Source organism: Anomalospiza imberbis, chromosome 21 (assembly GCF_031753505.1).
Source record: "Anomalospiza imberbis isolate Cuckoo-Finch-1a 21T00152 chromosome 21, ASM3175350v1, whole genome shotgun sequence".
NCBI classification, from domain to species: Eukaryota; Metazoa; Chordata; class Aves; order Passeriformes; family Viduidae; genus Anomalospiza; species Anomalospiza imberbis.
This window is the reverse complement of record NC_089701.1, coordinates 9,339,957-9,353,705: the sequence shown is the minus strand read 5'-3', so window position 1 is coordinate 9,353,705 and position 13,749 is coordinate 9,339,957. Positions and strand designations below refer to the sequence as shown.

The window sequence follows — 13,749 nt, the reverse complement described above, 5'->3', positions numbered from 1 at the left end:
CATGTTCTCTGCTCAAGCCTCTGCTGCTGAATGGGAGCCCAAGATTTGATCTCAGTTCTACAAGACAATAAAACATCTGTGTGTTCAGCCTTCCTGATAATTACTACCTCATTTTTCCCCATTGTCTCTGGAATTTACATGCTATTTTCTTTGGAGCAGCAGAGTCTTTGCTAGCTGTCATTTTTCTGTCCCATTTATTTCTTTGTTGAGCTGCTTAGAGGAGGCTCCTCAGCTCAGGAGCTTTTCCTGTACCAACCTTCACACCTTCTCCCCTTCAAAATCTCCATGAAATCAGGTGCTGTATCCCAGGAAATAAATTGTGGAAATTGTGTCCTGTAGTTTGCTTGGCTAATATTTTTTAGGGCATTGTTCTTTTCTCGGTGAAACTGTTCTTGCAGAACTGTTCTGCCCAGGAGGAGGAGGAGGGGAGGAAGATATTTTGCTGCCTGCAAAGTGTGAACATTTGTTCCCCCTGGCTCCTGCAGAAACCCACTGGGGCCAAAAAATTGTTTTCTGTAATCCAATAGCTGTCAGGGGACCTTGGTAACCTTTTCCTGCACATGTGAATTGGTCTCTGAAAGGAAGAAGAGACTTTTCTCACCAATTTAACCAGCTTTTTCTCTGTTTAGGAGTTGCTTCCTGAATTGGGATCGAAGCTGAATCTGAAACAGGTGACAATTTTAATTGATGGTGTCGCATGTTAAGGTGGTTTTTGAACAGAGAGCATCATTTCTGCTCCCCTTCTGAACAGAGCAGTAACACAAGCACTGCCCTTTTGGAAGAATCTTTCTTTCACTCCTAATCCATTTTACAGCCCTGTTAAGAACCCAAAAGTTTCCAGGGCCAGGGAGCAGACTGAAAGGCAAGTGTGTGTCTGTATGTGTGTCCTGTGCTTGGAGAAGGCCCCTCCTGCTTGGGAACCAGCTGCTGAGCTTAACTTCAGTAAAACATAAGGGATAAAGGATGGTAAAGGTAGTGAGAGCATCCCAAAGTTACCTTTGGAGACAGGAGGAGCAGATGGATGAATTGGGAGTCGCAAGTTGTGTTTCCTTGGTGACCACAAGGCTGGAGTTTGGGGTTTGTGCCTCTGGTGGTATTTTTTTCTGATGTTCAGAGGACTGGGTCAGGAAATAGTGCAAAAATCCTTTAAATGAGTGTTTTGACCTGATTCACAGTGTGTCCCCAAAATGCCAGGTGCCAGTTTAACTGGGGGAGACAGTGTGGCCAGGGAGGAAGGGCTTGGAGCAGGAGATGCTTTGCTTATGTTGGTCTATCTACCAATATTCATGAAACTATTCCCTTAAGTAGCATTGCCTGCCATTAAATACCTGATCCCAGAGCTTTTAAACTGCCTCCTTTGTGGTGCTGCTGTGCTGGCCTGGGCTGGGGCTGCTCTGCAGGAGCCTCTGGCCTAGAGAACACCCTGTGGCCATCTCTTGGGGCCGTGCAGGTGGCAGCCAGGGGATTGCAGGGGTCTGAGACTGCTCAGCAAGCTCTGGCCCTCCCATGTGCAGGAAACATAAAGCAAAGGGGCAGGGCCTAATGGGGGTGATGATAATGGGGATATTGTGTCCTTGGGCAGGACTTAGAAGGTCCATCCAGGACCCTTTCCAGAGGTGTGCTCCACTGGACTGAAAGAGTGAAGTCTGTGTGTGTTTGAACTTGGGCAGAGTTAAATATGGAATCATAGAATATCCTGAGCTGGAGGGACCCACCAGGATCACCCAGCCCAGCCCCTGGCCCTGCCCAGACCCCCGCCAACCCCACCCTGGGCATCCCTGGCAGCGCTGGCCCAACGCTCCTGGAGCTCTGGCAGCCTCGGGGCCGTGCCCATTCCCTGGGGAGCCTGGGCAGTGCCAGCACCCTCTGGGGGAAGAACCTTTCCTGCTCTCCAGCCTGACCTGCCCTGGCCCAGCCCCAGCCGTTCCCTGGCTCCTGTCCCTGTCCCAGAGCAGAGGTGGGAGCTGCCCCTCGGGAGGAGCTGCAGCCCCCGGGGAGCTCTGCCCTCAGCCTGCTCCAGCTGAACAATCCCAGTGCCCTCAGCTGCTCCTCACGGGCCAACCCAGACCCTCCCCACCTTCCCTGATGGGAAATCTCCTTCAGGAGAGACAGTGCTGCCTTTGGGCTCCTTATACCGAGGCGTTGCTGCAGAGGGAAGTGAGAGTGAAGGCTGCTGTGCAGTACATTTAACCTGATATTTAACTGCTCGTGCTGCTGCTGGAGGCGGCCGTGCTGGCTGGAGGTGCTGCCCCAGCTCTGACCACAGCCCACAGAAATAACAGCCCTGGCCCCAGCAGAGGGGTTGGTTAGCGTCAGGAGCCCTGCTGGCAGTCTGCCCTGGGCTCCCCTCTTTCCTTTTGACTGATGTGTGACACTGCCTTGCCTTGGGGCAGTTTGGTTCGAGAGGGGACAGGGATGAGATCCACACCCCTGAGCGCTCTGCTGCAGAAACACGTTGAGTGCAGGTTTGGGGCCACATCTACACTTCAGTTCAGTGTAAATCATGTTTTTATGTAGATATGTGACTGCATTCAGATCAGTGCAATTGTAATCAAGTCACCATGGAATCCCCCCTCTACTGGGCACATATTAATCAGCAGATGAAAGGTGGCTCAGCCATGCAGCTGGTCTGATCTAGACTAAGACCAGAGCCTTGCAGGTTTGTTGCTCCAAGGTGAGGCTTGATCAGGCTCCTGAAATTCAGCAGTGAAAAACACAATCCTGCAGCAGCAGAGAAAAGGCAGAGCAGCACCACTACAGCTCCTACAGGCACTATCATCTGCTTGTGGTCAATTTTTTATAGCAGACTGCTATTTTTTGCTTAACCACCACTCAGCAGTTGTTAGAGGCAGATCCCCCTGGGAGCTGCTGCTTTGTGCTCTTCAAAGGCAGCACCTTGGTACAAATCTCCTGACCCTGTTCCTGATGGATGGAGAGGCAGAGCTGCTCCCTGGCAGCTGCTCTGTGGCAGTGCTGCTCAGCTCACTCCTCCTGCCCAGCTGGCTCTGGTTTGCAGCTCCTTGTGTGCTGGAGATGAAAGTCCTGCACAGCACAGAACTAAGGGAGCCCATAATCTAAGCCTGAGGTGGTTTCAGGCATTGAGAGCCCTTCTGCAGAGCTCTTAGAGCTGTCCTGTTCCCAGGCAGGACCTGTGCCTGTGTCCTTCCACCAACACTCTGGTTTCTCTCCCACCTTGCTGGTTTTAGTGATGGAAAGACCCTTTAAATGCTGGGCAGTGGGAAAAATACCATGTGGAGTTTATAGAGCCAACACGAGTGTCCATTACTGAGGTTGGTTTGTTCTGTAGTTTTGCTTTCAGGAAAAAACCCAAAACAACTGAGGATATTCTGTCTTTTGCCATTTTAATAACTTCCCCCTGCTGCTGTTGGGGACTTCTGTGCCAGTAAGAGAAACGTGGTCGATCCCATTAAAATGTAGACAGCACTTGAGTTTTAATGTTTGTAAACACATCAAATATCATGTTCTTACCCCAGTCTAAGCAGCTTTCTTGGCTGTATTTCTCACAGTGGCATTGGACATAGTGGTGGTACCATTTTTGCTGTTTTCAGGCACAGCCATTGCTAGAAATGTTGGAATATTTGCCCACCTTCTTCACTATTCCCCCATGAAGTTGTGACTTTCCAGTCTTTTGCATAGGATGAGCTGATACCACATGAGAAGCTGCAAGAAGGAAGATGTTGGTGTTGCAGTTTCTCTTGCTCCCTCATTTACAGTCCTTTCTTGGCCTCCAGTGGCCCACAACGTGACCACAGGGAGCTCAAACTGCATCCTGGAGTTTCCTTTGCATGGCATTCTGCTCTCAGTACTTCTCTCAAACTGTGGACAAAACCTGTTTAGTAAGAATAGCAAAGGTGTGACTGTTTTATGTAGCTGAGAACCAGGAAAGGTGGTGAGAAAACTGACTTAAAAATTTGTGCCGATCCTTTTTATTACAATCCTTAGATGTAATATTTTTATAAACTCGAGAAATCTCTTCACCCCTTTCTGGGAATTCTTGTTTTTTACCATTGCTGCCTATGCCTCCAAGTAAATCTTTATTGCATGAGACTCAATTTGATTAAAAAAAAACTTTTAGCAGAATTGCCTTGAAAAAGTCACATTTAGCTGTTGTCGTGCAGCCTATTGAAGATTTTGAATTTATTTCTGTGTTGTAATTACAGAGGCTGAGAAAAACCCCAAGCTAATAACATAATACTTTTAGATTTAAAAATTGGATTGTATTCTTCTATGTAGCCTGGCATGACGCGAGTGTGAATTCCTGGTGGTTGGGAGTGACAGCACCTTTTATCAGAGACCAGTTGCAAAAAGCTGCACTTGAAGGACACAAAATGCAGCCTTTGTTTACACTTGTGTCAGATCTGCCTGTCCCAAGCTCATTTTTCTAATTTTGAGTTAGAATTGGAAAGCAGTAAATATATCAGAGGACTTGGGATTTCTCAGAATAATTGTGTAGCCAAGAGTTACTGTTAACCTTTAGATCTATAAACTCAGGACTTTTAAGAGGTATAAATAGTATTGTTGAGACTATTCTTGGCATACTGTGCCCTGCACTCCTGACGTGCATTTTTAAGGGGTAGAACAACTGGGAGCAGACTCAGGAGTGATCCAGAATATGATTCTATGGCCACTTAATTTGCTCATTCTATTAAAATTATTGAAGAGAAAGTTTAAAAAGAAAAAAAAGAAGTTGGTCATACTCCATAAGTATCTCCTGGGAGTGAGAGGTTCTGATGAGACAGGGCATTTTAATTTAGTTGCAAAAACATAATGCATTTAATTATTTGACAGTGAGAGCAATTAAGCATTGGGACAACATATCAAAGGCTGTGGTGGATTTGTCGTCTTTGAAATCGTTAATCCAAGACTTGCTGCCCTTTTAGAAAAGCTGTGGCAATTGAGCCATAAGTTATGGGCTTGATGCAGGAATCATTGGCACTTTGATGGCCTTTTGCTGTGGGTCATTTCTGATTATCATTAGGGCTTTGCTGGGCCTGGCTCTGCCAGCACCACACACGTGGCACAGCCTAATTAGGGAGTCAGCCTCTTCCCTGTTTGTTCCCAAGGTCACATTGCTGGAGAGCAGTGGCTGGGGCTGCCTGTCTGAACCTGAGTGCTTTTATTGCTTCCTGCTTTTTATTCCAGCCTTGCTTCCGCCTGCATTCCTCTTTCTGTTTGGGTTTTTCAGCTGTTGCTTCACAAGTCCTGTAAAGAAGAGTTCTCCTGCAAGTAGAGCAGCACTTAAACCTTAGAATCATGGAATGGTTTGGGCTGGAAGGGGCCTTAAAGCCCATCCAGTGCCACCGCTGCCATGGCAGGGACACCTCCCACTGTCCCAGGTCACTCCCAGCCCTGTCCAGCCTGGCCTTGGGCACTGCCAGGGATCCAGGGGCAGCCACAGCTGCTCTGGGCACCCTGTGCCAGGGCCTGCCCACCCTCCCAGGGAACAATTCTTTCCCAATATCCCACCTAACCCCACTCTTTTTCAGTGTGAAGCCATTCCCCCTTGTTCTGGCACTCTGTGCCCTTGTGAAGAGTTTCTCTCTTTCTTGTAGCTCCTTCAGGTACTGGAAGGCCACTATGGGGTCTCCCCAGAGCCTTCTCTTTTCCAGGCTGAGCAATCCAAACTCTCCCAGTCTTTCCTTGTGTTCTGCTGCTTGTTCTCGTGTTTTGCTGGAGCAGCTCTGCCAGACCTGCCTGCTGTACAGCTGGATGCAGTGGGATAAATCAGAGGGCAAATCCAGTGTAAAATGGCACAGCAGAGGCAGCTTTCACCCCAGTGTCTGCTGACCCTGTGGGAGAGAAGAGCAAGCAGAGACTTTGTTTCATGTTCCTCCATGTGTTTCCTTGTCTCACGAGCTACCTCCTTGCTGGGCTGTGACAGGAAAATGTTTCAGTGAACTGGACTAAGGGGCCTGGCCCTGACCTTGGCTTCCCTTTGCCACACTTGACACAAAAGGCACAGGAATAAAAGCACCATCAAACCAAGCCATGGCTGTTTAAAGAATAAACACAGATGAGAAAAGGAAACACAAACACAGTCTGGACCTCTCTATCTGAGGCTTTTAGGGTACATGAAATGGAGTTAGACACACAGGAAGGGGATTGTTTCCTAAATTAGAGGAGGAAAACATTGAAGTAACATCAAAAGCTGAGCAATGGCACTCAGGGACATGGCTGAGTGGTGGACTTGGCACTGCTGGGCTAATGGTTGGACTTGGTGACCTTAAAGGTCTTGTCCGACCTAAATGATTTTCTGTGGAGCTGTAGGAACCCTTCTTTCATAAGCAGAGGTGCAGGATTTGACTTTGTCTCGGGTACAGACTCAATTCAGAGCAGCTGTGAGTGGCTGTGGTGCCTGGGAGGGGCTGCAGGAGCAACTACAAAATTCCCTTGGTTTGCAGTAGGAGCCGGGAGCCTGCCTGGGGCCTGGAATAGCAGCAGCTGGAGTGGGAAGAGGGGGTTAAGGGAAGCTTGGACAGCTATCTGTAGATGCACCTCAGTGGCAAGGAAGGAGCTGCTTTGGCTGTGGTTGTTGTGTGCTGGGCTAGAGGGAGAGCCTTTGCTGAGGCTCAGTGGTGCCAAATGCTGTCCAAAAGGAAAATCCATTTCCTTTGCTGCCTGCTCCTCTAGAACAGCTCTGCAGGAACGTTGCTAAGCGTGCTTGGTGTGACAGGGAATAAGTGCTGTGCTTGAGTTGGATCCTCTTCTCCAGAGGCACCCAGAGCTGTGTAAACAGGGTCTGCTCCTTGTCATTGCCTCTGCGAGGTCACTGTCACCTGCACAGCCTTCAGCCCGGGGGGAGTCACTCAGCCAGGCTGGGAGTGTTTGGGCAAAGCCCCCTGATGTGCTGGAGGAGGGGTGGTGTGCTCCTGCTGGGAACGTGGTCCTGTCTTCAGATGAAAGGGATTTTGGTTGAGAGAAAGGAATTAAATTAATTTCCTAATTTTTAAAAATTACTTATTCAATGCAAAAACTCAATTTAACTGCCTTTTGTTTTCCAGCATGCAAGTAAAGACCCCAAAGATGGGAGAGACAGCAGAGATCAGAAGGAATCCAAGGAGAAGGAGTTTGAGAACATGCTGGACTTTGTGAAGCCGTTGTCGTTGCCCTCTCTCCCGGGCCTTCACCAGTCACTACCTCAGAACCAGAGCTATGTGGCCACCACCAAGTCGCAGACAGGTACAAAGGGAAGGGCTGGAATGTTGGAGTCCTGAGCAGCTCCCACCTCCCAAACCTGTGTGTGGGGCTGAGAGGGAGATGAGAAGGTTAACAAGGATTAAAAGTCTGGTAGTACCTTTCTGCCACTCCTCCAGGACTCCCTTCCCATTTTTCTACTAAAAGCTTTTCTTAGAGGAGACACATTGATCCCTTTTTCCTCTGGGATGTTCTGAAGAGGTTTCTATAAGTTCTTTAGGGCTTTGAATATCTCCACAGCTGCTTACCAAGAATTACAACCTTATAAATAAAATTAATTGGGTTCACAGAATTTTTTAGTGGTCTCTTCATAAATTCTGGTGAAATTTCATTACCATGGAAGATGAAGAATGCTTCCAAGGAACAGGCTGTGCAAGTGCAAACAGTAACAGTGGTGCTGAAGCTGGCTGTTCCTAAAAGAGACCACCAAGCATCCTTCTGCTGTGCAGTCACCTGAGTCAGCAGCAGGCAGGGAGCTGCAATGTCTGCTTTGATTAGAAGGCCAAGAGGGAGACTTAACAAATTAAAACCTAATCACAGGAGTGAAAGGCATCAAAGAGATTTCCATAGTAGGTGTGAAGTGGGGTTAAATGGCAAACAGCTCTTTATGTAAGGTGTCTTTTCCCTGTGTGTTCTTCAGTTATTGTCAGATTGCTTCCATTGTCAGTCAGTATTGTTGGCCTTGCAGCCTCAGTTGGAGCAATTGGATTCCATTCAGCCTCCTACAACATCAGCAGCACTGCCAAACGCAGGATAATTTAAGGATTTGATGTTGTATGTGCTGATGGAGGGGCAGAAGGAGTATGCAGAGGGCACTCAGAGTTTGGGCAGCTCTGCAGCCCTGGCAGGAAGCTGTCCATGTGTCTGCACATCCGTGTGTGTCATCTTCTCCTTGACTTGTAAATAAATCTGTTGGAGTGGGGAGTTTTCCCAGGTCGTGCCCTCAGGTGTGATTTCATAGAATCACAGAAGGTTTGGGTTTCTAACCAAACCTTAAAGCCCATCCAGTGCCACCCCTGCCATGGCAGGGACACCTCCCACTGTCCCAGGTCACTCCCAGCCCTGTCCAGCCTGGCCTTGGGCACTGCCAGAGATCCAGGAGCAGCCACAGCTGCTCTGGGCACCCTGTGCCAGGGCCTGCCCACCCTCCCAGGGAACAATTCCTGGCCAACATCCCATCCATCCCTGCCCTCTGGCAGTGGGAAGCCACTCCCTGTGTCCTGTCTCTCCAGGCTTTTGTCCAAAGTCTCTCTTCAGTGCAGCCCCTACTCTCTATCCCTTCTTTTTATTCCTGAGCAAACTTTGGGTTCCTTCTGCTTCTTTTTTCCAGCTGCTGCAGTATCTCGGAAGAAAAAACGGAGAATGGGAACCTATAGCCTGGTTCCCAAGAAAAAGACCAAAGTGTTAAAACAGAGAACAATGATAGAGATGTTTAAGAGCATAACTCATTCCTCTGTGGGTGCCAAGGTAAGGGCAGCACTGAGCCCACTGCACGTGTTTGTTGTCACTTACATGTCCCTTTTGTTGGACACCAAACCCACGTGGAGGTGCAGGGATGTGCTGGCTTGTTGGGATCAACATCTTCCCTTCAGAGTCTCGTCTTCCCTCTGGCAGCAGCTTCCTGCCCAGAGCAGCCTTGCTGCTTTGGGAATGACTGTTCCAGAGGGGCTGTTCAGGTACCAGCTCCTAAACAAACTTCTTCCAATGAATGTTCCCCTTCTGTCATGTGGATCCTGGGCAACTGGAGAGATTTCATGCAAGCCCCTTTTTGTTTTGGTCCTCAAGGTCTCGTGTTGCTGCCTGAGGCTGTACAGAAAACCACTTGGTTACTTATAAAAGTTTAGACATGGACTGACTCCTGATGAAATTCTGCTTTTGCTACAACCTGTGCCCTGAAGTTTTGGTCTTAGAATTCAAGGGGAACAGTGCTAGGATTTCAAGGAGTGATAAGAAAATCCCAGTGTGATGTAATTTCCCTTTCCTTTCCCTAGAAACCTTCCTGCATCCCTGGTGGAGCTGGAATGGGGCTCTCCCCTAACATCCCATGCAACCATGTGAGTCTGGAATGACTCCTTGTGGTCCCCAGGTCCAGCAGGGTGAGGTGACACATGGCAGGAGCTCTGGAGGGACACAGAGCCAGCTTTAGAGCTCCAAGCACAGAGGAGAATCTGGGATGGATCCAGCTGCTCTGTCCCAGGAATTGATGTTGTCTTTGTGTCTGGTGTGCTTGGGTGACTTCCAGAGTGACAAGGACCTGGGGGATGGCAGCCCCCACGTGAACGGGGAAAGCATAGATGTGGACTCTGAGGAGGAGGACTCGGATGAGTTGGAAGAGGAAGATGATCATGGAGCAGATCAGGCATCCATGTTCCCTGTGGATGACAACAGGACCTCCAAGGACAGCGCGTCCGATGCAGACAACGCCAGGAAGGTGATTGCTGTGCCCTGAGCAGGGCCTGAGGAGCAGGATGGGGTATCAGGGATAGGAGGGGCATGGATCGAAGCAATTTCTAAGTTTTTTTTCACCTGCAAGATGACAGAAGGATCAGCAAGGGTAGAGAGGCCCTTTGTGACCATTTCCTACTTCCCATTGCACCTGTGAGGGTCTCCCCATCTCCCCTCCCTGTTCCAGCCCTACACAGTTCTGGGATCCACTCTGCAGAACCACTACCACGTGTAGTTCTGGGATTCCCTGAACCAATAGGAGACATCTTCCCAATCTTGCTTGGGAAAGCACTAAAATAATCTAATTACTTTTTTCCCCCCGAATTTTAATACGCAGTACAGGCATGAGGCTTGTTTGGGATTATCAAAGAAGTTGAAATTTAGTTGGAAGACTTTATTCTGGAGTCATTTTTTTTTTCTCCCTCTACCTCCTCTTGGGTGTTCCATGATGTGATTGGAACTCACTGAGCTCAGTGCATGTCCAGGTTGGGGCTGGGGTTGAGGTGCTCTGATGTTTGTGGGGCACAGCAGGATGGTGGGGATGCTCTGCTGGGATCACCGGGGTGGAGGGGATGCTCTCTTCTGGGAGACCCGACCTGACTGACCCATTCTGTTCTTGGGCAAATGGTGGCTGCAGATCGATGATGGCGAGTCTGAGGAAGAGCAAGAGTCTGTAGAATCAGGGGAGGAGGAGGAGGATGGAGACGAGTCTGACTTGGTAAGCTGGGCTGCTAAATGTGTTTTTCAGCCCGTGGCCTGTTGATAATAATTTTTCCCCTTTGCACTGCTGCCAGAAAGAGAGAGAGGGAGCAAAGCCAAAGTGGTGCAGTTTCAAGTCTCCTTGACAAAACTCATTCTCTGAAACCACCCACACACGGAGTATTGTTTTTCACAAGGTGCTTAACCCTGATCCGTGGCACAATTAATTAATTTCTGATGCTAACGAATGGGCTTTTGTTGTTTTCAACAAGGTGTTGACTGCTTTTAATCATTTGAATGTTAGCAGAGGTGTTTAATGGTGCCTGAGTTCCTCAGTTGGCACCTGGTAGGAGCCAGCAAAGCTTTCTCACCAACCCGAAGGTTTGCTGGGGTGGGGTTGTTCCCAGATCCACTGGCCCAGCCCACAGCCTAAATTCAGTATTCCTGGTGAGCAGCTCTTACCAGAGAGACGAACAGCACTCGGACAGACAGACAGACAGACACTCTCCCTGGGACCTTGGTCATACAGCACCAGGTCAAGACTTTCAGCAGCTGCTGGGGATTTCTACTTTTTATTTTTAGATGGCTGTTGAAGAGAAGCTGATGATTTTTTAATTTAGACTGTTCGTTGAATGTCTCTGTCTGCCTCCTTCCCCTTTCCTTAAAAACTGTCCTTCCACAGCCTCTCAAGTTGAGGAGCCAGCATTTCAGGCACTCAACTCTTCAGTCACCTTGAGAAAATTCTTGATGTTTTGAGCTGAAGGTAGAATCATGCTCACAAAACACATCAAATGAATCCCTGAAGCTCTTTAGGGTCTTGTTCCCTGTGCTCTGACACTGCAGCAGCCCAGGAGGAGCAGGGGTGTGCAGCCTGGCTATGTTTTGGGTGGCTCAGGCCAGTCTGTTGTGTTAGCCCAGACCAAGGCTTGGGCTGGGACTCACATCCAAAGTCCCAGGTGGGATCTCCACATCCTGGACAGGGGTTTGAGCTCTGCTGGGTCAATCAGCTCCCAGACAGGACTGGCTCACACACAGACCTCTCCCATGAGCAGAGTGATGCAGTTGGGGTAAAGCCACGTGCTGAGCCCACACTCAGGGATTTTGGGGCAGCACAGACACCCTGGAGAGCCAGGACTCAGCTCCACGTGTTCCCTCACTGGGACAGCAGAGCCTGGCACAGCTGCCTGTGGAGGTGGGGCCTGATCCAGCTGCTGGTAGTGGTACCAGGAGGTTTTTCCAAGGCTTTGCTGACAGCTGGATAAGCATCAGGAGTTGAGAGTTTCAGTCTGAACATGACTTTTTATGATTGATGCATTAAACCCTGGCAGGGTTGAGGTGCCTGATTCCTGTTCTGATGTTGACTTTGAAACCCCACCCCAGACAACTGAATTTTTTTTAAAACCAAACCCCAAAGTCTGTTGAGATTCATATGTGTGGCTGAGTATTTGCTGCATGATTGGTCTGTGCTGCCCTGTGCCTGGCTCAGGGAGGGGGCTGCTCTGCTGCTCTAGAGTTCAGTTCCCCTGGGTCCACTCCAGCCCTGACAGGTGGCCCTTCAAGTGCAAAGTGGTTTTTTTTTTTGTGGAGAAACATGAATATTTTAGTTTGAAAACTCAACTGCCAGAGCTCAGGAAGCGTTGGAACAACCCTCTGAGGCACGGGGTGGGGTGTTTGTGCAGGACCAGGAGCTGGACTTGGTGGTCTTTGTGGGTTCCTTACAGCTCAGGATATTCCGTGATTCTACAGTTATTTTTTGGGAGAAGCTGGAAGTGTGCATGTGCCTGCCCACTTGCAGTGCTGCTCATGAGTGTGGTGTGAGGGCCTCCATGGAAGAGAAAGTGCAGCCTGCCCTGCTGAACTGACAGGAAATCCACCCACACGTGTGCCTGAGTTTCCTTTTCAGTGCTATAAAGGCATCTTAGCACCCCTTGGTTTCAAAGCCCTGGTCCTTCTCACACAGCTCGAGCTGGGTGAGGGCTGTTCCACAAAGGGACCCTGGTGCCACCATGCCTGACGTGCACGTGGCCTCTCTGGTTCTTCAGAGCTCCGAGTCCAGTGTCAAGAAGAAGCTGCTGAAGAGGAAAGGGAAGACGGACAGTCCATGGCTGAAACCCACCCGCAAGAGGAGGCGGAGGAATAAAAAGAAACAAGGCGGTGTGCTAGGTAATTAAAGGGGTTTTGTTCCTAAATTCCACCCCACTGAGCCTCCCAGGTGCAGGGGGAAGGACCTGAGGCCTGTAAGTCTGCAGTCTCACTCTTCCTTCCTGAGGTTGGGCTGTGATGAGCCAGGCTGTGAACTTGCCCCTCACTGGCAGGAGCTGCTGGTGTCACTGTCACAGCAGAACTCATGGCTTTGTCCTTGGAATGCTGGAGGAACTTCATTATGTTCAGCAATCCATTTATTTTACAGTATCCAAAAAATGGCTCCATGTGGCTTACAAAAAGGAGGAAGAGGAATTTTGTATCGGGAGACAGTGACAGGACAAGGGGGAATGGCTTCAGACTGAAAGACAGGAAATTGATGTTATCTATACAGAAGAAATTGTTCCCTGGGAGGGTGGGCAGGCCCTGGCACAGGGTGCCCAGAGCAGCTGTGGCTGCCCCTGGGTCCCTGGCAGTGCCCAAGGCCAGGTTGGACAGGGCTGGGAGCAGCCTGGGACAGTGGGAGGTGTCCCTGCCATGGCAGGGGTGGCACTGGATGGGCTTTGAGGTCCCTTCCCACCCAAAGCAGTCTGGGACTGTGATGTGTCCATGTGGACTCTTGTCCCATGAGCTCAAGGAGCATGTTTAGATGCAGAAGGAGAAGAAAGAACCACCCTGGAATGGTGCTCCATTGCTGTTGTGTGGGTGCTTGTGCAGCTGAATGGAATGTGCAGCTTGGCTTTGCTCCTTGTGGAAGAACCACAGCATTTGGAAGGAGCTGCCTCGGGCCCATCTCAAGTGTGGGTGCTGTTCAGGGAGTCCCTCTTGTTTGTCCTGAGTCACTGAGCACCAAAGAAGTTTTCAGTGAGCTCTGGTGAGAGGGAAGAGGTGAGGAGAGGCAGGAGTGCAGGCTGGATGTGGTGCTTCTTCTTTGGGAAAGGTAACGACATGGGAGAGATAAAGTGGATAGCGCAGCTGTGCCTTCAGCCTCATTGCTGAGGTGTCATACATCCAGTGCCACCAAAGGGTTTATTTTTATTCTTCTGGGTTGCTAATTCAGTGCAAAAAGGTCATTTTTGTAACAGCAGCTTTTTGGTACTTCTAAGTGAATTGACCATTTTCCAGCCCCTGCTCTGTGCCTGGGCTCTCTCACTCACCTGGCTCGCTCCTCTTCCTCCCAGGGTGCCATAGGGACCCTTGATCCCTGTCACAGCAAATATCTAATTCTGCATTTCACATGAAGGCTGG

General features: G+C 49.5%; 1 protein-coding gene and 1 long non-coding RNA gene across 17 annotated transcripts in view; one reads left to right on the top strand and one right to left on the bottom strand.

The window, feature by feature from the left end:
* LOC137486353 (uncharacterized) overlaps nucleotides 1–13,749 on the bottom strand; it is a 417,767-nt gene that overhangs the window by 316,862 nt on the left and 87,156 nt on the right. The gene's annotated exons all lie outside the window — the stretch shown is intronic.
* EHMT1 (euchromatic histone lysine methyltransferase 1) overlaps nucleotides 1–13,749 on the top strand; it is a 120,694-nt gene that overhangs the window by 70,044 nt on the left and 36,901 nt on the right. For 14 of the 16 annotated variants that reach the window (XM_068211549.1, XM_068211546.1, XM_068211558.1 and 11 more), the window contains 6 exons: nucleotides 630–671; nucleotides 7,023–7,200; nucleotides 8,546–8,682; nucleotides 9,458–9,646; nucleotides 10,298–10,378; nucleotides 12,402–12,522. In XM_068211549.1, coding sequence (XP_068067650.1) covers nucleotides 630–671; nucleotides 7,023–7,200; nucleotides 8,546–8,682; nucleotides 9,458–9,646; nucleotides 10,298–10,378; nucleotides 12,402–12,522 — 748 coding nt within the window. The remainder of the gene's footprint in view (nucleotides 1–629; nucleotides 672–7,022; nucleotides 7,201–8,545; nucleotides 8,683–9,457; nucleotides 9,647–10,297; nucleotides 10,379–12,401; nucleotides 12,523–13,749) is intronic. The other 2 variants (XM_068211562.1, XM_068211547.1) reach the window with 1 other exon arrangement.